The sequence below is a fragment of the Neovison vison genome, chromosome 13 (assembly GCF_020171115.1).
Source record: "Neovison vison isolate M4711 chromosome 13, ASM_NN_V1, whole genome shotgun sequence".
Lineage (NCBI taxonomy): Eukaryota > Metazoa > Chordata > Mammalia > Carnivora > Mustelidae > Neogale > Neogale vison.
Window position 1 is genome coordinate 101230981 of NC_058103.1, and position 24724 is coordinate 101255704.

Genomic DNA, 24724 nt, shown 5'->3' on the forward strand with positions numbered 1-24724 from the left:
ACGCGAACTCTGCCAGGGTCTCACGCCTTCTACTCTGAAGAAGGCTCTTTCCCATACCTGATGATGACACACTGGTTCTCTCTGTCAATGATCATGTTTCTGAACATATTATCTGCCAGAGCATAGATATGTGGTGGGTTTTCATACTGTGCCTAGAGAAGCAAAAAAAACAAAAGCAAAACCATGGTCAGAGAGAGCGACATGTCACATTTCTTTTCTTGGTCTTAGCAATGGATTTGCTCCTGTACAGTTCCAATCTGAAGGCTTGTATATCACAGGAATTCATAAGCTTGCCTAGGTCCTCAGGAGTTACACCTGAGAAATGAAGACGGGACTGGAAAGGACTCCTCCGTCAGCAAAGGTGTGATTCAGCCCTCAGAGGGGAAGATGTCTTCAGGTAACTCTGGCACCACACCCTTCCTCCCGCCACGCCTCGGCCGAGCACATTCCATTCCTAAACGTTTCTGAAGACATCCGGGCAACAGGTCTTACAAGAGGCCTACTAAAAACTTGGATCTGACTTTTACTGAAATTCTAAAGTCCTACGTAACTTTTTTCTAAGAGGAGAGTCGGAGATGCTGGAAGCCCAGAAGAAATGAAGTGACACCACCTATGAATGAGGAGAAAACCCAAACATTTTCCCTAAGAAGAGGGCAAGAGGGGTAGTAGTTCTTTAAAGGGATAAACTGATTTGACCAGTCTGTTTCACCTCATTGGGGAAGGAAAAAAAAAAAAAATCCTACCACACCAAGATCTCCTCCTGAGGCTTTAGAACCATGGGCTGGCTTGGCTATGAGCTACGCCTGAATACAAATTCACCAGTAAATTCACTGTGTCAGGACGATTTCGCCCCCCATTTACCTCAGCTTCTTGGGATTTAACATCACTACCTCAAGAATCACTAAAAAGAAAAATAGTTCATGTGCTATGAATCAGAAGAGAGAAGTTGCCTTACATTTAAGACTAACTCACAGCAGAGAGGGAAGAGCATGGCAGACACAGTGAGAAGACATTTGGACTCTGTCACCCTAAACTGGTCCCAGCTCTCAAGTAGGGATAATATTGTCGTACACTCAACAGAGCTGCGTACTGAACTTCTCTGAGCCTTACTCTCCTCATCTGTGCAATGGGGCTGGACGGTAACCCACAGCCAGCACCCAGGGCTGTTTAATGACTGTGGTGGTGGAACACGGTACCTAGCGTTCAGTAAACACCGATTTTACAACTCTTACCATTAGCAGCTCAGAATAAATATATCTTTTAAAATTCTGGGGCATTTCTTGAAAGAGAACTTTTTAAGAGATAAAGGATCCAAAAGGGACTCGTGGAACAACAATTTTCAGAGGACGGGAGAGAAACAGCACAGCACTCCCGGCCACCCCGCCTTGGCCTTGGCCGTCACTGGGAACGTGGAGCCAGCTCCGAGCCTGCTGCTCCGGGGGGCCCGCTGCTCCGGGGGCCCGCTGCTCCGGGGGCCCTGCTGCTCAGGGCGCCAGGGCCGGGCCCAGCCTCTGCTGACAGTGTGTCCCTTGTGCTGAGCTCCCATAAAGGCAGCATTATCAAAGGTCTTTCGCGTGGCAGCCTCCTTGGGCTCCGGCTACCAGCACCATTCATCTGGCAACAATGGGCTGGGCTCTTGCTCTGGGTAAATTGCCTTCCACTTCAACTGATGAATTTGTGTGGGCTCCCCTTTGTTTGTTTTCCAGGGGTCAGGATTAATGAACGCTCTCGTGCTTCTGCCGCAGAGGAGAGAAGGGGAAAGAGGCAGGGAAGGGGTGGCCTGGGGATGTCGGGAAATACAGTCATCAGATTTACAGTTTCTGTTTTTATCAGACGACTGAAATGGCTACGGAGCTGGATCTGAACAGGGACCACATTAATAAAGTCACGAAAGATTCATTTTTCAGGTTCCGTGCAGAGCCATAGCTAACTAAGGTTCTGGTTTGGAGGGAACGGTTCTCATCGCCCTATTTATCCTTTTGCCTGCTAACTGATGTTTCAGTCCTTAGAATTCTGTGGCCTGTGTGGAAGGAGGGAGCCCTGCCTCCCCCACCAAAGTGTAGGTCTTACATCCTATTTGAATAATTTTGTATACAATATTCCTATATTAGATAGTCCTATGCTTTTTAGAGCAGCACATCATTAAAAAACAAACGATGTCAGCCACTTGAGTTTCCCCAATAAATAATTCACAGTAAGAAAATGCAAATGTATTGCCAACTTCAAGAAAAATTACTTATGCATCATAAAAGCCCCAAACACTACAGTAATTCATGTGGCGTATAACTTACCGCTCCTTGGTACATTTCAATTTCCTTTTCCCCAAAATACGGCATCTGCTTGAAAGGGTTGACTGAGATTAATACGGATCCTATGTATGTCTGAATTTATATCTAGTTAAGGTCCAGCATTAATCTTCATAGCTACACATTTTTCAAATTAAGTAACCAGATGTTATCAAGAATTCATAATGACTGTTCAAACAAAAAGCTCAGATACTTGTTTTCTAAAAGATTACAAATAAAGACAAGAGCAATTACCAACTGGCTCAGGTTTTGTTCCTCTCCAGGAAGAGTAATGAGCTTAATTACCAAGGTGCTCCAAAAAGAAATCATTATTTTAAATGATCTGAAGCACATCCTTTTAAGACTGGTGACATGTATGGCTAAGAAAACAAAACAACACAAAACAGAATTGACCTAGGAGTGAAAAGAGCAGTTATCATTCCTTTGTTCAAATACCATTTTCCCTGCGAACTTTCATATCTTTTAGGTAGACTAAAAATGTACTCACTTACTCATTTAACAAACAGAGGGATACAAGACGAACTGAACAGTCCTACTCCTTAGAAGCTATGGGGAACGGAGTTATATCTGTAAGACATTATTTGGAGCAGAAAATCACAAACCCACCCAGATCAGGTGTAGGGGAAGAAGGTATTATTTCTGCATGGGGAATCCAGGAAAGCTCATCAGAAGAGAAAGCATTTACACCAAGTCTTAACTGTTTTATAAACACACACACATTTTAATATACCCCAACAGATGAAATATTGTTATAAAATAAAAAAGTCTCCATTTATTCAGTAATCGACTAGCTTGACTGGGGTGTCCACAACATGCCGGGCACGGTTCTGGATGCTGGGGATACAGTGGTGAACTAAACAGACAGAAGTGTTAAATTCCTGCCCTTCATTGAGGAAAAACAAGCATTTAAAAAGAGAGAGAGAAAACAACAAACACAACAAAATACACATACTCAAAGTCGTTTCTTTTAATCAAGGATTTTGAAATGTCTGGAAAATCTGAAGTGAAAGATGTAAAGCTGTGACATTTCCTCCCCCAAGGGGACATTTATGTATTTTTTTCAAGGATCTGGGTGTCAAATAGAGCAGCAAGGGAAACCGGTGAGAAGGCCTACTTTACCCAAGCTCAGTTTAACTTTGACCTTGGGCAAGTCACGTCTCTAAGCCGTGGCTAATGGATGATGGGGTACAATACCACCTACTTGATAGACTTATTATGAGGATTAAATCAAAGTATAGAAGGTTCAGCCATTTCCTTAATCCGTATCCTTTGAGATGCTGGTTGCGTCCCGTGTTAGCGTCTTGGAGACATGGCTTTGGTATTATTATTGAACACAAATGAGTCAAATGTGGGATGGGTCAGGTAATACTTGAAAATTAATATTTACACAAGACGATGAAAACATGGAATGATCTGGTGGCAATTCTGCTTCTCTTTTCGTGGACCAGAACAATCATCAGACTTGGAAGGGCTGCACGAGAAAGAGCAGTCGAGGAGATAAGGGCTACTCAGCTACTGATAAACATGGACTGGGCTGCATGAGAGCTCTTGTAGGAAACCATACTTTATTTTTGGTTTTTTACTATTAATAATCTGCTTTGTCAAAAAACATCTTAGAAAGTCTTGATTTTCGAGGCGCCTGGGTGGCTCAGTGGGTTAAGCCTCTGCCTTTGGCTCAGGTCATGATCTCAGGGTCCTGGGATCTCAGGTCCTGAGCCCCACATCGGGCTCTCTGCTCAACAGAGGCCTCTCTGCCTACTTGTGATCTGTCAAATAAATAAGTAAAATCTTTTAAAAAAGAAAGTCTTGATTTTCACTAAGTCATCTACATAAATGTGGGTAAAGGCCTCGTAAGAAGACAGAGAAAAAACCTCTTTCAGATTATTCTAGGCCAATCTTGAATTCGTGACTCAGGAGAAGAGGGAAAATTATAGCTATTCCCTCAACCTCCCAGTAAGGCTCTCAAACTCAGTATAATTTGGGAGGATTCCTGAAAAATAAAGTTTGGTTTGAGAAGAAGAATGCGGCTTGTGTCTGTGCTAAGCAGCTATACACTTCCGTCAGTCAGAAGATACGAGAAAAGAGATTAGTTTAGAATCTGAAGAAAACGAATATAGTTTAGTTATTTCAGGTATGAATCTGGCCTAATGGTTTATCCAAAAGCCTGCCCGGTTTTTCACCTGGCTGTGTCTGCGGAGATCTCAGCTCCTTTTCTGAGACCCACGTCTCCTGCTGGGTTGGGTTATTTCCCAGACAACTCACTCCCACTCCCTACTACATAATTCAGGCGTGCCTTTGGAAAAAGCGGCTCAGGCATAATCAGAACGTAAACTGTCTCTACCCACCTAACCTCTGGCTGTGAAGGTGTGGCCCAAGGTTAATTTTCAGAATGTATGGAGGTACGAGGCTATGATACACAAACCCACATAAACACACACACACATACACGCACTAACCAGACAAAAACAGAATACATGCCATCTTGTCTCACAGAATACATGGGATGGAAGAGACCCAACAGAACGTTCACTGGTTAGTTCTCAAAAGCTGGAGGTGGATCTATGGGTTTTCATTGTTCTGCGGCAACGATGACAAAAAAAGAAACACGCCCTGAATTTTTCATAAAGCTCAATGTATTCAATATAAAGGACCATCCTTTAGTCTTAGATTATTTCCTTTCTACTCTCAGGGTAGTAGAATATTCTTCCTTTTATGAAATGTGATGGTAGTACAACTTCTATGGTCTTAACAGGCAAAGTTGAGCTTAACTTAAAAAAATTTTTTTAGGGGCGCCTGGGTGGCTCAGTGGGTTAAGCCGCTGCCTTCGGCTCAGGTCATGATCTCAGGGTCCTGGGATGAGTCCCGCATCAGGCTCTCTGCTCCGCGGGGAGCCTGCTTCCTTCTCTCTCTCTCTGCCTGCCTCTCTGCCTGTTTGTGATCTCTCTAAATAAATAAAATCTTAAAAAAAAAAAAAAAATTTTTTTAACAGTCCAGTGAATTCCCCCCAACTGATCCCTGGATTTATCACTGAGGAGGAACGGGGAGGTGAGGGGACTTGCCTGAAGACACATATGGGGACACCAGTGGAGCAGGACCTTGAGCCCCGGGCTCCAGCCACCGGACCAACATGTCCCTCCAGCATGGCACCCACTCCACCTGAATGCACGGCCAAGGGCCAAGTCTCACTTGGAACTACTGCAAGGCCTTGGGCTCTGGCTGCTCTGGCCCAAGAGCCTCAACTAATTCAAGGGCTGAAAATGCCAAACACACTTGAGCGTGGTCTTTAAGTAAAAACAAGTTGGGAGAAAGCTGGACCAAATGAGCATGGAATGCTCTGCACAGGAACTATTTTCGTCGGCAAAGTGGCTATAAAGGATGTCTGGCCAAGCACAAGAGCGAAGACGGCACTGTTTTCCTCATGTATTTTAGAATGTAATTTTAAGAAGTGTGGCAACATTTAGGGAAAAAAAAAACGGATGGTAAATTAAACCTTCCTTGTCTTAGGATAAATAGCTGAAAATTCCAGGGCTTTATTGGTAAACAGTGTTAGCATTTTCTTTTCTTTTCTTTTCTTTTTAAGATTTTATTTATTTATTTGACAGAGAGAGATCACAAGTAGGCAGAGAGGCAGGCAGAGAGAGAGGAGGAAGCAGGCTCCCTGCTGAGCAGAGAGCCCGATGTGGGGCTCGATCCCAGGACCCTGAGATCATGACCTGAGCCGAAGGCAGCGGCTTAACCCACTGAGCCACCCAGGCGCCCCCAGTGTTAGCATTTTCTAAGCAGATTTTTCCCCCTAATGTAGAACAAAAAAATGTGCATTCAGCCTGAATGCATTAACAATTGATTGCTCCAAATGCGGACCTTCAATCTGAAACAATGTGCTGGTATTCAATGTAGAGGAGGTATCATAAGCAATCTCATAACTTAATAGGAAATCGAATCTCTTCTTGCCTGAACTACTGAGCTTAGGAGTGAGAGGGGAAAAAATTCTCTTGTTTAAAATAATCTTACGCCATCATAATAATATTCCTATAGCACTGACTGGATGAAGGAGGCTTTTATCACTTAACAGAGGCAAAGATCTGCAGTTAGACCTTTGGTATTATTTCATAAATATCCAAAGGAATCGTCAAGCTTCCTCAAAGCTCAAGGCTGCTCTGTGTTCTTGATGGAAAGCATGCAGATGCTGAGTTTCTCTTGTACTGAGTGAGTAGAGATCTCTAAAACAAGAGGCCATTAGTGGTCAACTAACTCATTTCCTTAGTAGAACACACAATTAGTCAGCCATTGATTCAAAGGCAATAATTCAAAGGCTCGTAATCAGCACGCTCTTTGTGAGTCATTTAAAAATTCTGCAGTCTGAATATAAAAAGCCAATCCTGATAGTCAACAGATTTCCAATGAATACTTAATACAATGCATGATGCGAAGAATTATGCATGCAACTAAATACCGTCTGAGGCAAGATGAGACCGTTTTTGTTAAAATTAATAAGAAGACCCCCCCAAAATATATATATTTATATTTGTTATTTATATTTATATATGCATGTCTATATGCAGTTATATTGAAAAATATACACCAAGAGGTTATGCTGGGATTGCAGGTGATGTTAGTGTTCTCCTTTCTGGTTGACTGCATTTTATAAATCATGTCAAATGAACACATACTGCTTTAAAGAGTTCGTGTTTTTTAAGAAGATGTATGAAAGAAAGTCCCTAGTTTTAGGGGGTAAACTATCTTTACAGGGAGAAGTGAGTCTGTCCAGCTCGACGATGGACTGGCTATTGATAAGCACTAGCATTTTTTTCTTAATCAGCTTTCAAAAACCATGCTTCTATGTAAATAACATAAGCAGAGCCCAAGTTCTAAGAACATTCCAATAAATAATTTGTTCAACTGTATTCAGTGGAAATTCACCTTTTATGGGCTCGTCAATAAACCAATCCTCCATTTAAAACAGTTTCCATGGTAAAATGCATTTGAATTTTCAATAAGCAACTTTAAAATTGAATTTCTGGAACATAACCCAGAAATGCGGAAGGAACTTCTATACTTGCCTTAGTGTATGATAATAATAAGTAATGCTTACTGTTACTCACTGCATTCATAATTTAACCTTCCAACAGTCGCATGCAGGAGATTTCAATATCATTTCCATTTTACTCGTGAGGAAATCAAGCCACACGGATCACAAACCCTGCAGGAGGTCAGCAAGCCCGTGCAGAGTAAGGCTGGAAGCCAGGCAGTCCAGATTCACAGCCTGTACCCAGCCCCTGCCAGTTCCCCTGTGCCACAGGACGTGCACATAAAAGTGATTAACATGTTTTCACGATGATAAGCCCACGTTAAAGTGAGCACGTTTCAAATTTTTTGACCAAATAAAAGGAAAACTTAAGCACTCGATACAACTGCTTCCATACAATTAAATTAAAAGGAAGCTCTGCACAGATACCTAGCAGTGAGCAAGGGTGCTCGTTTTGGCAGCACATATACTAAAATAGGAGTCAGCAAAAGTTTTCTGTAAAGGGCCTTATAATTATTTTAGGTCCAATGGTTGTGTGGTAACTACTCACCCTGGCCTTTGTATATTTCAAGCAGGCATTAACAACAAATAAAGAGTGAGAACGGCTACATTTCAATAAAACCTTGGGTATAATATGGGCAGTGGGCAGATTTCATTTGCAGGTGGTAGGCCACCGCCCCCGATCAAGACGCTATTATTAATGTAGTTAACAAGTCCAAATATATTTGTTAAGGCTTCAAAGCAGGGGTTTAGGTGTTTAACTACCGAGAGATTTGGTAAAATTTCCTGTGGTCAATAAGAAATAGCACGGTATTGGTCTAACTATCCAAGTGTCTTAGAATAATTCTGTTAACTAGTATTACTAATTAGCATTACTAATATAAGTATGGTCTATCCTGGTATGTTGAACTCCCCACTCACCAATGAAGAGAAAGGCATTCCCTGCAAAAATATTGTTGTATACATATGGATGCTTTTAACTAATAGTCAAGTGAGTGGTATGAATAACAAACAGAAGCTACAGATGTGAAAACTAGACCTCTTCAAGCTTTGGGGGTTAAGACCTAAAGTGTATGCAACACCAGCTGCAAAGACTCTACCTTTAATGGTCCTCCAAGACACCGTGCCTTCCGAAGTTACCAAGAGCATCACAGTTAAACTTCCCGGTACAGCAATATAGATTTGCACAGATCTTTGCATATCTTAAAACTCTACAATAATTCCACTAAGAGATCTTTATATAGTTGTACCAAACAAAACTGAATCCTGTAGGAACTTAAGCAAATATCACAGTTCTCTGTTTATAATGAAGTCAACACACATTTGAATCAAATTTCCATTCTGAATTTTTGAAAACCCTGTAAAAAACGGCATCTGGCAAGCTAAAATTGAAACATAAAGAACAACTCAAGAATGTCAGACATTTTCAATAGTTGATCTTCACGTCTCATGTTTCCTTTAGTAAACATAAGAATGCAGAAAAACTGGCAAAATTGCATTGTTTTTTGCATGAGGAAATCTTTTGAAAACCTTTTAGGTCCGGACTTAACTGTCTGCTTTGCAATTAGGGAGCTCTATCGACAGAATTCTCTGCAGATCAGGACTTTTCCCTTAGGAACAGCAGAGGTTTTAGACCCCACGTGTGTAGCTAAAGCACGTCAAAGGTACAGTGCCATTGATCGAAACAGATGAATACTGGCTGGTTCTTGATTTTGTGAAATGCCAGGAAAATAATTTAGCATCATCTTTGCCCTTTCCACCACCTTAACAAAGAGGGCAGAAAAGTACAAAACCATGTTCTGAAACAGTGAAAAGAACTTGAGTGCATAGTGTCAAGTTCAGAATTTCAGGTGGATCTTCTCATGCTAGGAACACATCGCATTTTACCGTGGGTATGGTCGTCTTACTTAGAAAAGTCCGTAGAAACTAAGAAAGGATACAAAAATGTAGTCATCCATGTATCTCTTCTTCAGATTCTCCACGATGGCATTCTCTGTGATCTTGGAGAGCAGGACCATGTCATCCACGCCGCTGTGCTTAACATTGTGGCTTTGCCAGTGGTACCGGTAGGCACCTTTGCTTCCCTGGGAACAGAAAACGCACAATAATTAGGATGCTTTATTTTCTGGTGGAGGAAAAAAAGCGACGAAGCTCCCAAATATTCCTTACATCAAATGCTGCAGAATGAGCAGAACAAAGATTTTGTTATTAACATTATCTGGATTTAAATTTCAGCTTTGCCACCTATGAACTAAGAGAAGGGAGGAAAAGTTACACAGGCTCACTGTGTCCCTTAAGCTGCTCTTCTCTCATTTGTAAAAAAGGAGAAATTAAGACCCACTTTATAGAGTTCCTGTAAGGATTAACTAAGATAACATATATAAAGTACTGAAGAGTATCTTGAGTATAACACAATAAATGATCAATGGTCAGGACCCCTGAGTGGCTCAGTCCCTTAAGCATTTGTCTTCAGCTCAGATCATGATGCTGGGGGCCCAGGATAGAGTCCCGCACCTGGATGGAGTCTGCTTCTCCCTCTGCCCCTCACCCTGGTCGGGCTTGCTCTCTCTCTCACTCTCTCTCAAATGAATAAAATCTTTAAAAAAAAATGAGCAACTGTCTCCAATAATTCCTTCAACCTTATTGTTTTGTAGAATTAACAATACAATAGGCAATAAAACAGAAACTTTCTACATTAATTTGCGAATTATATGACAGAACTCAGAAGCAGAAGTAGTATGTATCACACAATGGCTAGGTCACATTGGCCTAATTTCTCAAGCCATCCAAATTATTTTCCCTCCATAAACTTCCACGGTCAACGTTAATATTGGCCTTCCAGATTCAAAAGATAAGGTACATTTTGATGGCTGATCACTGCTCTATGAACAAGGAAATGGGATTACAGAAGGTGCCGTGGACAGGAGGACCTCATCCAGCCCCACGGCCTCCTTGGAGAGATGAAACCGTAGCCCTTGTCTGCTCACTGGATTTATGACCTAACACCAGAAGTGGCCTCAACACCCTTGGCCTGCTGGACTTCCTTTCACTTGGCATGTCTTCAGTGGGATCCCTGCATGTTATGCTATGTGCCAAGTTCTGGAGTTAGAGGCAGCTGGGAGCACCGTGGTTGCTGCCCTTGAGGAACTCATGTCCACTAAAGGACACCTCGATATTGACGGAAGTAGCACATGCATCAGCAACAGTCAGTATGTAAACACATGTAAAATGGGTGTCCCAGGAGTGCTGAAGACTTCCTTGTCCTAGGGAAGACAGAACCAACCTCCTGGAAAAGGTGCCATTTGAAGGGAATCTAAAACATTTTGAATTTGCCAGAAAAGACGAGTCAAGGAGGGACAGTCATTATAATCTAGACTCACTGGGGCAACAATCTGATACGTATGAGATAATGGCAAATGAATAGGACAAGATATTAGAAGATCCTCCCTTCCCTTCACTCCCTTTGTGCATCCTACTGGAGATGTTGCATGCTGCCCAAGTGTGGTGGGCATTGACCTGAGTGAGACTCGGCTCCTGCCCCCTTCCCGGGAGCTCACTGTTTTGGGGGATTTGGATAAAAGAGAAAATTTCTGATAAGGGTAATAAGGATATCTAAAAAGGCCACACGCTCAGACATATAAACTAGGATGAGAAAAGGTCCCAAGGAGGTTCTTCGAGAGAAAGGGGAAGTGGAAGGAAACAAGATAAATACCACTTTAAATCTCGTTTTGGAAAATTTATTTAATGTTTTTTCTCTGTAGGAGACATGGGTCCTTTATAAGATCCATTCTAAGGGGCTCTGGGAAAAGCAGTTTTTAAAAACCAGGCAGGAAAGAGTTACCATAGGGAAGGTATACCAATGCCATGGGCTCGCGCTCCAGAAAAGGGGTCTGGAAGGCTTGCCACCCATGCTGCCTTGCACAGGGACTCTTTATATGATATATTTGGCTTCCGCAGAACCACAAGCAGCATCAGTTCTACAAAACTACCCAAGACCTCACCACACCTACTTCCTCTTGTGGCAAAGCAGAAAGAGGGAAAAAGCACTGGCTGCACAGGACTCACTCGGTCACAATCCAAGATCCACCGTCTACTTCCAAACAGATAAAGGTTCCCCGCAACTCCTTCCCTCCCCTGTCCTCCCTTCTTTTCTTGATTATTCTCTGGGCACTCACAAAAAATTATTCTTCATCAAAAACTGAGGCCACGGAGTACCTAACCAGGAGGTATGTGTGTTTGTTTTTAACCCCGATAAATATCCATCTACTTAAGAGGTCAAATACGTTATTCTCTCTTTGAAAATGTAAGCACAGTTTAATAAAACACAAGCTGTTATTTAATGTCTGCGAAGGACAAGAAATGGAGGTGCTCTGTGTCACAGTGTATATATTGGTACCAAGCCATAGATACTGGCTTCTCAAGGTGACCCAGGTTGGTCTTGGTATCCAATCTGACTGTCTTTTCTCTGTCTCACGGCAGAGTGAGATATACCTGTCTGGCCCACTGTCCTCCTTCTAATGGCAGTTATTCCTCATGAAAACAGGGCCTCCTTGTGAAGTTCACGGACTCATGGTCTCAAATATCTGCAGACACCAGAGTTCCACGTGTCTCTTCAGACCTCTCTCCGTAAAAGGATAAGGAACCAATAGTGAGACGGAACGCTTACCACAAGCAAAGGAATCGGCCATTTGATTTGTGGTGGCTGCTCCTTCTGCTACTGCCATCAACTCAAAGAGAGAGGGGCTAACATTCTCGTGCTATGCGGAAAGAAACAGACTTCCTAACTAGGAAGCAGCAAGGGTAAGATGTGAACCCAAGTATCTATGGTTATGAATTCATTCAAACATCATGGTTTCTTCAAAGGGTCTCTCCCTGGTGACTTTACTGGGTATTTCCAACAGTTCAGTTTAAGATGGCCCTGGAATGACAGATGGTCTCCAAAACTGATTTGATCATTAAAAAGACCTATAATCTTTGTTAATGACCACTTTCTCTTAGCATCAAAGACTGAAACACTGGACTTATGTTTTATTTGGCGCATTTCCTATACCCCTCCCCGCCCCCCACATCTCTGTCCCTCCTTCCCTGAGGCAGTGATATTCAGGAACTCATTCAACCTTCACAATCATTGCCCATACTGTATATGATTATCTCTGTTATACTAATGAAAAAAACTTAATTGTCCAAGGTCTTCTAATTGTAACTTCTCCATCTTCAATGACCCCCACCTTACTATTCCTTTCTCCTTTCTCCTTCCCCATATCAGCCCCCCCGGCCCCTCCCCCAAAAAACAATTCATATGAAGTAAAGTGGAAGAGGGAAAGTAGCTAGAACGTGTAGGAACAATCAGAGCCTTTGGGGAAAACTGACCCACGTGGATTATCAAGGACAAGATCAGAATCCACCCCATGGATAAATGAAAGCAGAGCCAGGGCTGGGCAGGGCAGTTCTAGCACAGCATGAGAACTTCAACCGAGCAGCTAGGGAACTGAACATAGATGCGCAGGCTCTCACCCTTGCTTGAAAGTTCCCCACAGTGAAACAGAAAACTATTTTCCATTTTTCTGTAGGGGACGATCAAGTTTGATCATAGCATGACTTTTCTAGATAGAGGTCTTCCGCGGAACACAGCTGCGGGCAGGCAGCAAGTGGGAACGCTGTGGGAAAATGGTTATCATTTTATAATCCTAGACAATGTCCCCGGAAGCAGAGGCTGGACATGACCTTCAGATCACAAACTACTGTGCTATGGCTGTGAGAATATGAACAGTATTTCTGGGACAAATAACCTTGACCCCTTTGCTGCTTCCTCCCACTCCTGACTGGGAGGGTGGGGGTAGGACTGGCTGCCTTGCGCACTGGGAGAAGGAAGGACAGCAACGGGGACTTCCCCATCTGAGAAGGGCCATTTTCTTCAGCTGGCAAAGGCCTGGCTTACCAGGCTATCCCCACAACAGGAGTCAGCTTCCTTCTCTTCTGTGGGCTTCTTCTTGGGTAGGTAACTCAACTTTTGTTTCCACACTAAAAATAGGAACATTTTAAACAAGTAGGGGTACTCAGCAATTATACGTCCTACAGCCTTAAAGAGCACGGCAGCACTGTGCAAAGGAAGGACTATAGCTGCTGATGTGCCAGCTAAGAAAAAAAAAAAAAAAGAACATGAAAATCACAATAAAGTTGATGATAAATGTTACTCTTAGCCCTGACAGTTATTACAATGAGGAAGGGAGATATTTCCTGTTACTAAGGATTGAATGCAGACTTTTGTGGGTCCATGTTTGGTTTCTTTCTTTCTTTAAGATTATTTATTTATTCATTCTTTCATTCATTTATGAGTGAGAGTGTCCATGAGCACGCCTGAGTTGGTGGGGACGAGGGGGAGAAGACCCCAAGCAGTCTCGGGCTGAGCCAGCAGCTTGACACAGGGCTCAATCCCACCACCGTGAGATCATGACCTACCACCGAAGGCAAGAGTTTGTCACTTAACCCACCGAACCACCCCCACGCTCCCTCCATATGTGGTTTCTTTTCTTTCTTTCTTTTTTTTTTTTTAAAGAGTTTATTTATTTATTTGACAGACAGAGATCACAAGTAGGCAGAGAGGCAGGCAGAGAGAGAGAGGGGAGGAAGCAGGCTCCCTGCCAAGCAGAGAGCCCGATATGGGGCTCGATCCCAGGACCCTGGGATCATGACCCGAGCCGAAGGCCGAGGCTCTAACCCACTGAGCCACCCACGCGCCCCCATATGTGGTTTCTAACAACGATTCTGTTTATTAAAAAGCAATGGATTCACACACACGTTCTGGAAAGGGGAGTCCACCCATGTCCACATAATGGCCTGGTCTGTTCCTCACATTTAGGAGGTAGCACCAAGACACAGGAGTCCCTCATGCAGAGGAAGGCGTCGGGTCGCTGACTCTCTGACTTTAAAAGGTGGAGTGTCCCTCCCTGCTGAGTGTTTACCAGGGTGGGGACCAGGAAGAGCAAAGGTGAGTCAGCACACAAAGGTAGGACTGTTCTCCATTGAAACCCTACTTTCCCTCAGCGTGGGGAGGCAGGGGTGGGGTGCGGTGGGGTGAAGGGGTTTGAGGGTGTTTGGGGGGCCTTGAGGGGAGCCAGAGCCACTCTCACTAGTGTCTCCATGAGCAGTTTTCTTCTCTGGTTCATCCAGGAGCGAGGAGGAGACCATACAGAGGGTAAGTCTTGAACGCCTTTTAGACACCCAGAAGAGGGAGGCCATGAAATGCGTTGTGGCACAATAGGCCTAGTGTTGGGCAGGGCCTGGCTGGGAGGGGGTGATCATAAATACCTTATCCTCTTCCAGGAAGCGTATACTGCACAGTATTTTTAGAGAGCATTGTAGAAACAGGGATCAAAATTCTAGTCACGCAGACCAATATATAAATAGTTACTTAAATAAAAATAAAACTCACACTCTCTTTGTTCCAGTAATTCTTTTTAGGAATTTACCTTAAGATACACCAAGTGCATGTACGTACATGATGTACGTACAAGCCTGCTCACTGTTGCAAAGTTTGTTTTGGGGAAAACTGGACACATGATTTGGGGCCAGATGAGAAGAGGACAGACCCTACAAAGGAGTTCCAGCAGTCATTAAAAGGAATCTGCTTCTGCTGACATAGAAGTATCTTCAAGACACCCAGGGTCATGAAAGCAGCAATCAATATGCGGACTGAAGCAGAGAGTGACCGCAAATGTCTAAAATTCTTAAAAGACACGTGATTAATTGCTTTCTTGAAAGATACACAAGGTTCCATCGGGAAGAAAGCCTGGGGTTTTGGGAGAAGGGTGTCTTCTACTTTCCATTTCAAACTTCTCTGCAGTTAACTTATTATTATATTTTTTAACCATATAGGCATGCATTAGTAAAATAACCAAATAAACAGAAATGTTGAAAAGGATGCCCATACATTCGAGAATTGTCTGGGGGTGGTGTTGGGTGTTGATGGGCCTATTCCGAAGCTGGGATCATCACTGTACGCCTGGGTTCTGTGCCCCTTCCAGGTCTGAAAAGTAGATTGGGAGATGTTGCCTACATGACAAGATAATTATCATATCTGGGATGTTCAGCAGGTCCATGAGCATAACAGGATGGCGGGTCTGATTTCCAAAAGACCTGGGACTAGAATACTCCCAATGTTTCAAGTGTATCACCCTAACAGGCAGATAAACCATATTCTGATTGTGAACAATGGACAATGGGGTAAGGCTCTGGCCTGTGGTTGAACAGGGCTTGTTTTTTAATGGGATTTTTTTTGTCCTCGTGAGTCATAACAGGAAAGGAACAGAACTCTCTGTTGTCCTTTAATCTTTTAATTGACAGTCTAGGATTTCTACCTTTTGAAGTTCTGCTATTTGACTGGAATGAAACACTTCTATGGCAAAAGATGGGGGGGGGGGAAATCAACCATAAATATTTGTTTCCTCTGAGCCCGGCACTGTAAACTCACACTGGGATTGTAATGACTTTCCACTTGATGGAATTCAGACCGTCCCCCCATTTTGGTGATGTTTGAAGCAAGCATGTGTGGGTATGTTGGACTGCCGTGAATAGAGTGCAAAGAAGTGTTTCTGATGGAGAAGCGGGGGTGGGGAGGGATGAGGCAGTAGGTAGCCAACAAATCCCTTAGCGTCAGAGGAACTAACATTTACTGAACCCATCAACAGGTGCCGATGTACTTTACATGATCTCATTTAATTCTCACAGCCCTGCAAGATACGAATATTATAATCCCTCTGTCCTGGGATTGTAACGTAATCTCTGCTTGGAGGAGCTGGTGAAGGAAAAGTACACCGGGGGTTTGGCACATCCAGTGTGGGGAGCCCTCGAGGAATACAGGACACGGGCTCATTAGTTATCATTCATGTTAAATATATGTGACCTGACCCAAAGTTCCATATTTGTGTAACATCTCCACTTCCACGATCTCCGTTAATCCCTGTGACAAAGGGCCAGGACTGACTTCCTTGTCATTGTGCCTTCCGCTATACCACAACTAACTTCCAGCATGATCGCCAAGTGTAGACAGATGATCCTGGCTCCGGGATCGGAGGGCCAGCAGTCTCCTAGCCAGGGCTGGCCCGAGTCAATCTGGAAGCAACGAGACCAGACGTCATTTATCATCTAAACAGGGACAGTGCCGAAGAGAGTGCTGGTAATAAAGCTGGAACATGAGGCATGAACTGAGGCTGTCTCGGGTTGCGCACTCTATCTGTGACCAAGTTGATCTCCAAAAAGTCACAGGCAGCTTTCAAAGACTGGCCCTCCCAGCCAGGATCCTGGGCTACTTACCCACAGGTCCCCCACAAATCCCTCAGTCTCTCAGACCCCCAGGGGCTGCTATGAAGATCCAGAAGATGGAAAAAAAATGCTAATGGCCCCAACCCCCAATGCCTCTCAGGGTAGGGTTGGTTTTACACAATGACACAATCAGAGGGCAACGTATGGATGGTACATAGCAAGTGGGCAACATTGAGTAGAGGAGGGAAAAAAGGTCTGTTAAAAAACAAAAACAAAAACGAGAGACAGTAAAATGCCCAAATTTTAAGTGCATATATGGCATTTTTATATAAAGTATCTGTGTGGAAATATGGTTGTTAAAATGTTGCATATGTTGCATCTCTACGTGTCCTTTCTGCATGGTTATTTTTCTCCTGAGCATGTATTTATAAAATGTACACACACACACATACTGGGTTTCAGTGAAAAAAGATCACCTCAGGGACAGGAAAGTATTCTGTGAAGTGAAATGAAACATGACACTATTTTCCATATTTTTCATTAGTCTGTGTCAGCTCAGGTCTCCAATTCTTGTCTATCCCTGGCTGCATTGCAGCTACAGTAAACTCTTCTTTAAACAACAAGGAGTCCCCACAGGCAAAGCAGTCAGCCCAAGATGCTGCTCCCAAAGGACCATTTTCTATGGTCAAGGAACAATTCCAACCTAACATGTTATAAATGAAGAGCTAACATAGCTCATCAATTCCAAGATGCATTTTCTTCATATCCTAATATTCTGAAATCAGGATGTCCATTTTTTAAAGCAATATCTACCCCCAACATAGAGCTCCAACCCACGGCCCCAAGATCAAGAGTCTTGCGCTCCATGGAGAGAGCCAACCAGGCATCCCAGGATGCGTCTTTCTAATCAACGTTGTGTCACAGCTTAACTGAGTGTGGTTTTTCTTTTCTGGGGTTTTCTTTAAAGCAGAAAAATAAAATAATGATGGCTCTCTTGCAACCAGGAGTATCTTTCGGCTTGATGAATTATGGCACTTAACACTTGAAAGGGGCCAGGCACCGATCCGTGCACCTCACAAATATTAAGTCACGGTGTAATAGCATCAGAGATAGAAAATGTTACAAAGATTTACAGTATTCTGGAGGTATCACACCATGCATCAGTGTTACTTCAGAAACTGCATACTAGGGGCGCCTGGGTGGCTCAAAGGGTTAAAACCTCTGCCTTTGGCTCAGGTCATGATCTCAGGGTCCTAGGATAGAGCCCTACATCAGGCTCTGTGCAGCAGGAAGCCTGCTTCCCTTCCTCTCTCTGCCTGCCTCTCTGCCTACTTGTGATCTCCCTCTGTCTGTCAAAAAACTAAATAAAATCTTTAAAAAAGAAAGAAAGAAACAAAGAAAAAGAAAGAAAGAAAGAGGGCGCCTGGGTGGCTCAGTGGGTTAAGCCACTGCCTTCGGCTCAGGTCATGATCTCAGGGTCCTGGGATCGAGTTCCGCATCGGGCTCTCTGCTCAGCAGGGAGCCTGCTTCCTCCTCTCTCTTCTGCCTGCCTCTCTGCCTACTTGTGATCTGTCTCTGTCAAATAAATAAATAAAATCTTTAAAAAAAAAAAAAGAAAGAAAGAGAGAGAAAGAAAGAAAGAAAGAAACTGCATAGTAGTTTTACTGGTGGGTTGATGACTGCCCAGTTTGAGAGGCTTCACTGAAAATGTTTGCAAGCAGCAAGGGCACTTCCTCTCTGATTTGGAAAGACAGGTTCTGATCTGTATCTCTTTCAACCTAGGAGTTCCTTCAGGGTTGAGATTGTTTGAAGCAGGAAGGTCCCTACCTCTCCCCTCTCCCAGATACACCCACCTTGGGGGATTACAGTGAGTTCTGACCCTTATTCACAGACACCATGGTCCAGAGTCTCCTAGGCCCAGAGTTGTTTTCATCTACTCTCACAACTTTTCTGTATCGTTCCTATGCTTCCGCTGCTTCTATGAACTGTCCCTTTTAATTTGACTAAATCCTAAACAATCATCTCCATAAAGTCACCAGTTTGGTGTGTTAGCTTTACTTCTTCCATATGTATTAACATAATAATGAGGCATTTAATTAAAAATACACACATTTGAGAGGCAGGGCAGGGGGTTGTGGGGGGAAGGGAGGGAAAAAATGAAACAAGATGGGATGGGGGGGGGAGACAAACCGTAAGAGACTCTTAATCTCAGGATACAAACTGAGGGTTGCCGCGGAGAGGGGGGTAGGGATAGGGTGGCTGGGTGATGGGCACTGGGGAAGGTATGTGCTTTGGTGAGTGCTGTGAATTGTGTAAGACTGATGAATCACAGACCTGCATCCCTGGGGCAAATAATACATTATGTTAATAAAAAAAAAATACACACTGTAGGGCTGTCCATCTTGGTGCCGTGGTTCATACGTAGGGGTCCACTGCCATTCTCTCCTGAGCCTGCTCTCACTAATTTCAAGTCTAACCGTAGGGTACATGTGTATGTATGGATGTAGGTGTGTGTGTACGTGTATTTATTTTAGGTAGGCTCCACACCCAACATGGGGCTTGAACTCATGACGCTGAGTCATATGCTCTACTCCCTGAGCTGGGGGACGGGGAGTCGCCGGGGGCGGGGGTGTCCCTAGCCATAGGGAATTTGAATGGCTTCTCTTCTATTTCCCAGATGTATTGTTGTGGAAGATCTTGCACGGGAAAACTATATTCCCTTTTGGATAGCAGGTACGAGCCTAGGCTCATAAGTAGAAACGACTCTGTACTCATGTTCCAAAACCTCTGCGCATTTCATCAGGGATCCCAAGACCCCTCCTCTAGTCTTCTCAGAAAACCCTCTAAGCCACACGTGGGACATTTTAGTGGTCCCCCAGGAGGAGGGCTTGTCTTGAGGCTAAGGATGTAGTTTTCTCTTGGGAACCTGCAGTTTATTCCTTCTCCCTAGGGAAGCACTAGCTGGAGAGCTGGGAAGCTGGGCGGGCACTGTTCTCTCCCCCCTCAGTCTCTAGGAAATCTCTCTCGCCCCTTTGGGAGGATATTTTTCTTCTCACACACGGCTAATTCTCATGACATACCAGCACTGCTTTGAACACTTACTACATGATAACTTATTTGCTGTTCCTCGCCTTACCAGGCAGGGAAACTGAGGCACAGAGAAGTGAAGTAACTCGTCCCGCTGTTTCAATCCCCCAGCACCCGGCTCTCAAATCTTTGTGTCTAACCATCATACCTGCTGCCTCTTATAATAAGGTTAAGTGGCTGTTGCAAATGGGAATCATTCTAAAGTTCATAGTAATTGCGTGATTACATGTTTACTACCCACCCTGGCCCAGCCTCTTTCATCTGCACAACACCACGGAGCAGACACTTTTATAATTAGTATGGAGGCTACCGTGTGCAGAGCCCAGCACCACGGAGCCCGCAGAGCAAGCGGTCTGACTGGTACAGGGCCCTGCACGAGTCAGAGAAGCTCGGGGCCGTGGCACTGGAACCCTTGGGAGCACAACTGCTCTCTGCCGTGTCCCCGGCAGGCAGAGCAGTGCCTGGCGCCTGGTTGTGCTCCACCAGTATCTCCCTGCGGCAGCTGTCAGTGGGGCCCAGAGTCGGACCCAAGGAAGAAAGAAGTTTCCAAAGCTTTCCTTTCACCTCTGGCTTGGGAGATCAAAGGGAAGAGATGTTTCTCCTAAAGACAACTCTCCTTCTCTCTCTCTCTGTTTTGTTGTTGTTGTTTTAATTTATTTGACAGAGAGAGAGAGGGAGAGAGGGAACACAAGCAGGGAGAGTGGGAGAGGGAGAAGCAGGCTTCTGGCTGAGCAAGGAGCCCGATGAGAAGCTCAATCCCAGGACCCTGGGACCATGACCTGCCCCAAAGTCAGCAGCTTAATGACTGAGTCACCCAGGTGCCCCTAACCCTCCTTCTCTCAATCGTCCGTTGTCATCCAGGCAGGTAAGGGAAACGGGCTACTCTTGACAGAGGGATGAGGACGCTTCATGTTACAGCATAAAATGAATCAATGGTATGAGATCTCCTTATCAGACAAACGCTAGTTTCACTTCTGCCTCTATTTATAGATTTTAATCAAACAAATGATGACATGTCACACTGATGTCAGTCTTTGCTGCTGTGGCTCAGCCAGGTGGACAACAGCCTCAGCATTTACCAGTCCCTGCAGGGCCCTCCAGGTCAGCTCTCCTGTTTTCAAGTACAAAGGTTGGGGAATGCAATTCCTCTTACTAATCCAGCCATTACATTAGAATCAACAGACTTGAGTTCAAGGACAAGCTCTACCTCGGTGACCTTGGGCAAGGTCCGTTTCAGGGAATTTTATTCTCCACGATTAAGGCCTCTATTCAATACTGTATACCTAAATGTGATTTAGGGTTTGTGTACCACCACCGACAGGACTTTCATGAATAGATAAACCAAGAAAATAGAATCTTAGCAGACTGGATGTCCGTAATAATTTTTGGTTTGAAAATTATAGTCCCTGAAGTGATGGTAGCTGTTCAGTACGTTTCTTTAACTTAATTCAGAAACCAAAGCCATAAGGCAGGCAGGCCAGCTAGAAATACCAACACCAGTTGTTCTTGTTCCTATAATCGAACAACTTCTTGACACATAAAATGAACTACTGCTCTGTACCAAGGAAGAAAAAAAAAATCCTAATTTTAAATGCTGTTCTGCGAAAAAATAAATATGCAAAGACTTGCCAGCTGACTGAAGCAGAGTTGATATTAACCTGATTAAAAATAGTCTCCCTGGGCTCAGTATCATTTACAGCATCTTTCCATACTGATTGCAAAACATGCATTATTTATGTCATGCAAAATGGTGGAAGTATGACAACCCACGATAATCAACTGATTTTATATATTTTTTAAAGATTTTATTTATTGGGGTGCCTGGGTGGCTCAGTGGGTTAAGCCACTGCCTTCAGCTCCGGTCGTGATCCCAGGGTCCTGGGATCGAGTCCCACCTCGGGCTCTCTGCTCAGCGGGGAGCCTGCTTCCTCCTCTCTCTCTGCCTACTTGTGATCCCTCTCTGTAAAATGAATAAATAAAATCTTTAAAAAAAAAAATTTATTTATTTATTTGACAGACAGGGATCACAAGTAGGCAGAGAGGCAGGCAGAGAGAGAGGAGGAAGCAGGTTCCCCGCTGAGCAGAGAGCCCATTGTGGAACTTAATCTCAGGACCCTGAGATCATGACCTGAGCCGAAGGCAGAGGCTTAACCCACTGAGCCACCCAGGCGCCGCTGATTTTATATTTTAATATTATTTAATTTTGCTGGAAAATGAACCGTTTGGGCATATCTGAATGAAACAATTCAATTAAAAAAAAAAAGGTCTACAGAATTCTTTTCTTACCTAGATTTTTTTTTTTTAAAGCTCATGTAGAAATACCAAAAGGGAAAAAAGAGTAGGATTTTAAGGTGGGGAGGGCAAAGGAGGCAACAGGTTGAGGGGTTGCTATTTCAGGATGTGCTAAGAGAAAAGGATGAAGAATGTGATCAGGGGTGTCTCAGAGATAGGGGCAGCCTTTGTCATGGATTAGCCATGGGAATACTGAGTCTAGAAGCAGAACTCAGGGGTGAGGGAGGGTCCCGTGAGCACAGTCCTTAGCCAATACTGAACAACAAATTACAGAGGTGAGAAAAGCCTTCTACATTTTCTCCTGTATTTGGCATGGGCACATCTTGACCATTTGCTTGCTTGATCTGGCCCAATCTGTGGAACCCAGGTGCCATGTTCCTCTAGGAGCAAAATGTAGCCATAAGGCTTTGAGTCTAGGAGCTTTTCCGGGTGTAAACAGGGCATGTTTAATCCAGAGAGATCTGGGGCTACTAAGAGGCAAACTGATAGGAGAGGAGGGTTCTGTGGGCACATCTGGGAGTGGGGGAGCCACCAGAGCAGCCACGAATCAACACCGCCGATCAGTATCACCAGGATGGAGAAGGCTCAGAACAGCTCCAGGCTGAAGACAAGACACTCGGTCCAACCTCTTACTCCTTTTCAACACCTGGAAGAGGACACAGAACCCACCCTGCCATCCTTCTCAAGACCCATACCTTGAACTTCAGAAAAGGACCAAAGGGGCTGGGCTGAAGGATTTCAGAAGGGGGTGGGGGAGAGTACTGAGTACACCTGAGAATGCCATTCAAAGTCCTAAGGGAGACAGCAAAGCAGGTGAGGTCTCCTGATGCCCTGTTCTCGGCTTATCTCTCAGAAGCCACACCCAGCCAGCACGGGGTGGGCGCCTGAGTGTGGGTGTCTACACAGCAAGGAGGAGCAGAGACAGATCTCTTCTTGTATATATGTGTGCCCTGCCTATAGAACTTCCAAGGGCTTATCCCTTACCTGCTGTGCCCTCCGTGCCCCACTTCAGTGAGCAGGTTATAGGGATGGATTTGCAATCAAACCCATTTGGGAGATCAGCAGTGCTTCACTCTGAGCTCATGCAGCCCCCCCCCCCGCCATTACTCAGTCCTTCCAGGCTTGTGGGCGGCCACCCACCAGAGACTAAGCCTTCCTCGGACCAGCTTAAATCCTGACTATAGACTCAACTGTCCACAAACACAGATTTTTAAAACTCTAGAAACTGGGAAGGGAGGTAAAGAAAAGCAGAGAAAGAGAGAAAGCCCTCTCTCTCTAAGGGGAAGAGATTCTAACTGAAGAGAGATCTTAGTACCCCTCCGACTAAAAAGATTTTTAAGGATGTTAAGTGTTTCAAGGCTATTTAGTAAACACAGCATTGCAAGGATGCCAATCTCTAAGCCTCAGTTTCTTTTTCTGTAAAACGAGGACTCAGGGCTTCTGTGGGAATTAAATAAGATCACGCGTGGAGAGTTCGTATTACACTGTCTGGCCCACCGTGCGGGCGAACTTGCCAATAATAGCAAGTTGTCAATAACAGCAAATGACCCGGGACTCTGGGAGCCGGGAATCCTGCTCTGATTGGCTATCGGATGTTTCAAGAAAGAACTAGGACAATGTCTCATCGGGCTATCAAGAAGAGATAGCAGAGACAGGATTCAGTGAAGAAATACAGAACTTTTAAAGTTTCATGATCCTCAAATGAACCTAATCGTACCGTATGTGAGACATTTGAAGCCAGACTCTTGAGAACAGGGATCTACGGCAGCAGAGCAGAAAAAAGACAGTTGCTGCCAGATGAGACACGCAGGGCATTGAAGAGGCTAACTAAAAAGGAAGCCTATAATGAAGGAGTGCTGTAAGGACCATCTATCTGAGTAACAGATTGATACCTTACAGGAAAAAAGTGAAGGTGTTTAAACTAACTACAAAGGAAAAAAGGCAAAGAAGGGGCAGAATGCTTCTGTATTTACATTCTGAATCCTAAAATTTTAGAGCTAGAAGGGGCCAGGGCCATACCTATCCATCAACCTCCAAGCTTTCCCTGTACCGGTGAGGAATCTAAGACCCAGCGAGGTGAGGAACGCCCCTACTTAGGGGAAGAACCAGGACTGGAACTCAGGTCTTCTGGCCCCTGTCCAGCACTTTCTTTGCAGCTGAGGCCAGACTCTCCTGAGCAAAGGGTTTTTTTTTGTTTTGTTTTGTTTTTTAATCACCCAGAGCTTCTGGAAAGAACAAATAAATCTAGGCATGTAAATATTTTAAATTTCTTGGGCACCTGGGTGGCTCAGTCAGTTAAGCGTCTGCGTTTGATTCTGGTTGTGATCCCCGTGTCTGGAGTGCCCTTATCAGGCTCCCTGATCAGCGGAGAGCCTCTTCTCCCTCTCCCCTTGCTCCTTCTCCCCACCTAACCCCCCTGCTCATGCTTTCTCTCTCTCTCTCTGTCAGATAAATAAATCTTTTAAAAAATTAAATTTCTCAAATAATAAACATAATGTTTATGTTAATAATGATAACAATTTGTGAACCTTGACCCTCTGGCAATCAGACTGCATGAGGGTGCTGGTGTCCGTCCAAATATGAAATATTTGAAGAGCTTAATTTCTCAGTTTTTAATATTAAGATAAACAGAAATCGAAGTTTTAAATGTGCCTTCCAGGTTATCTTGCCTGCAAAAGTCTATAGGCACTACACTTCGGGGATCACTTTCCTGGGACCCTTTGCCTTCCACTGAAGATACAGGCCTCTATTT

The 24724-nt window shown here is 44.1% G+C and overlaps 1 protein-coding gene across 1 annotated transcript in view; it reads right to left on the reverse strand.

Annotated features, from left to right (window-relative positions):
* The window catches only part of MYO1E (myosin IE), a 195259-nt gene that overhangs the window by 103199 nt on the left and 67336 nt on the right, over positions 1 to 24724 (reverse strand). The window contains exons 2-4 of the mRNA XM_044230483.1: positions 9273 to 9416; positions 2292 to 2381; positions 58 to 152 (exon numbers count right to left, since the gene is read on the reverse strand). Coding sequence (XP_044086418.1) covers positions 58 to 152; positions 2292 to 2381; positions 9273 to 9416 — 329 coding nt within the window. The remainder of the gene's footprint in view (positions 1 to 57; positions 153 to 2291; positions 2382 to 9272; positions 9417 to 24724) is intronic.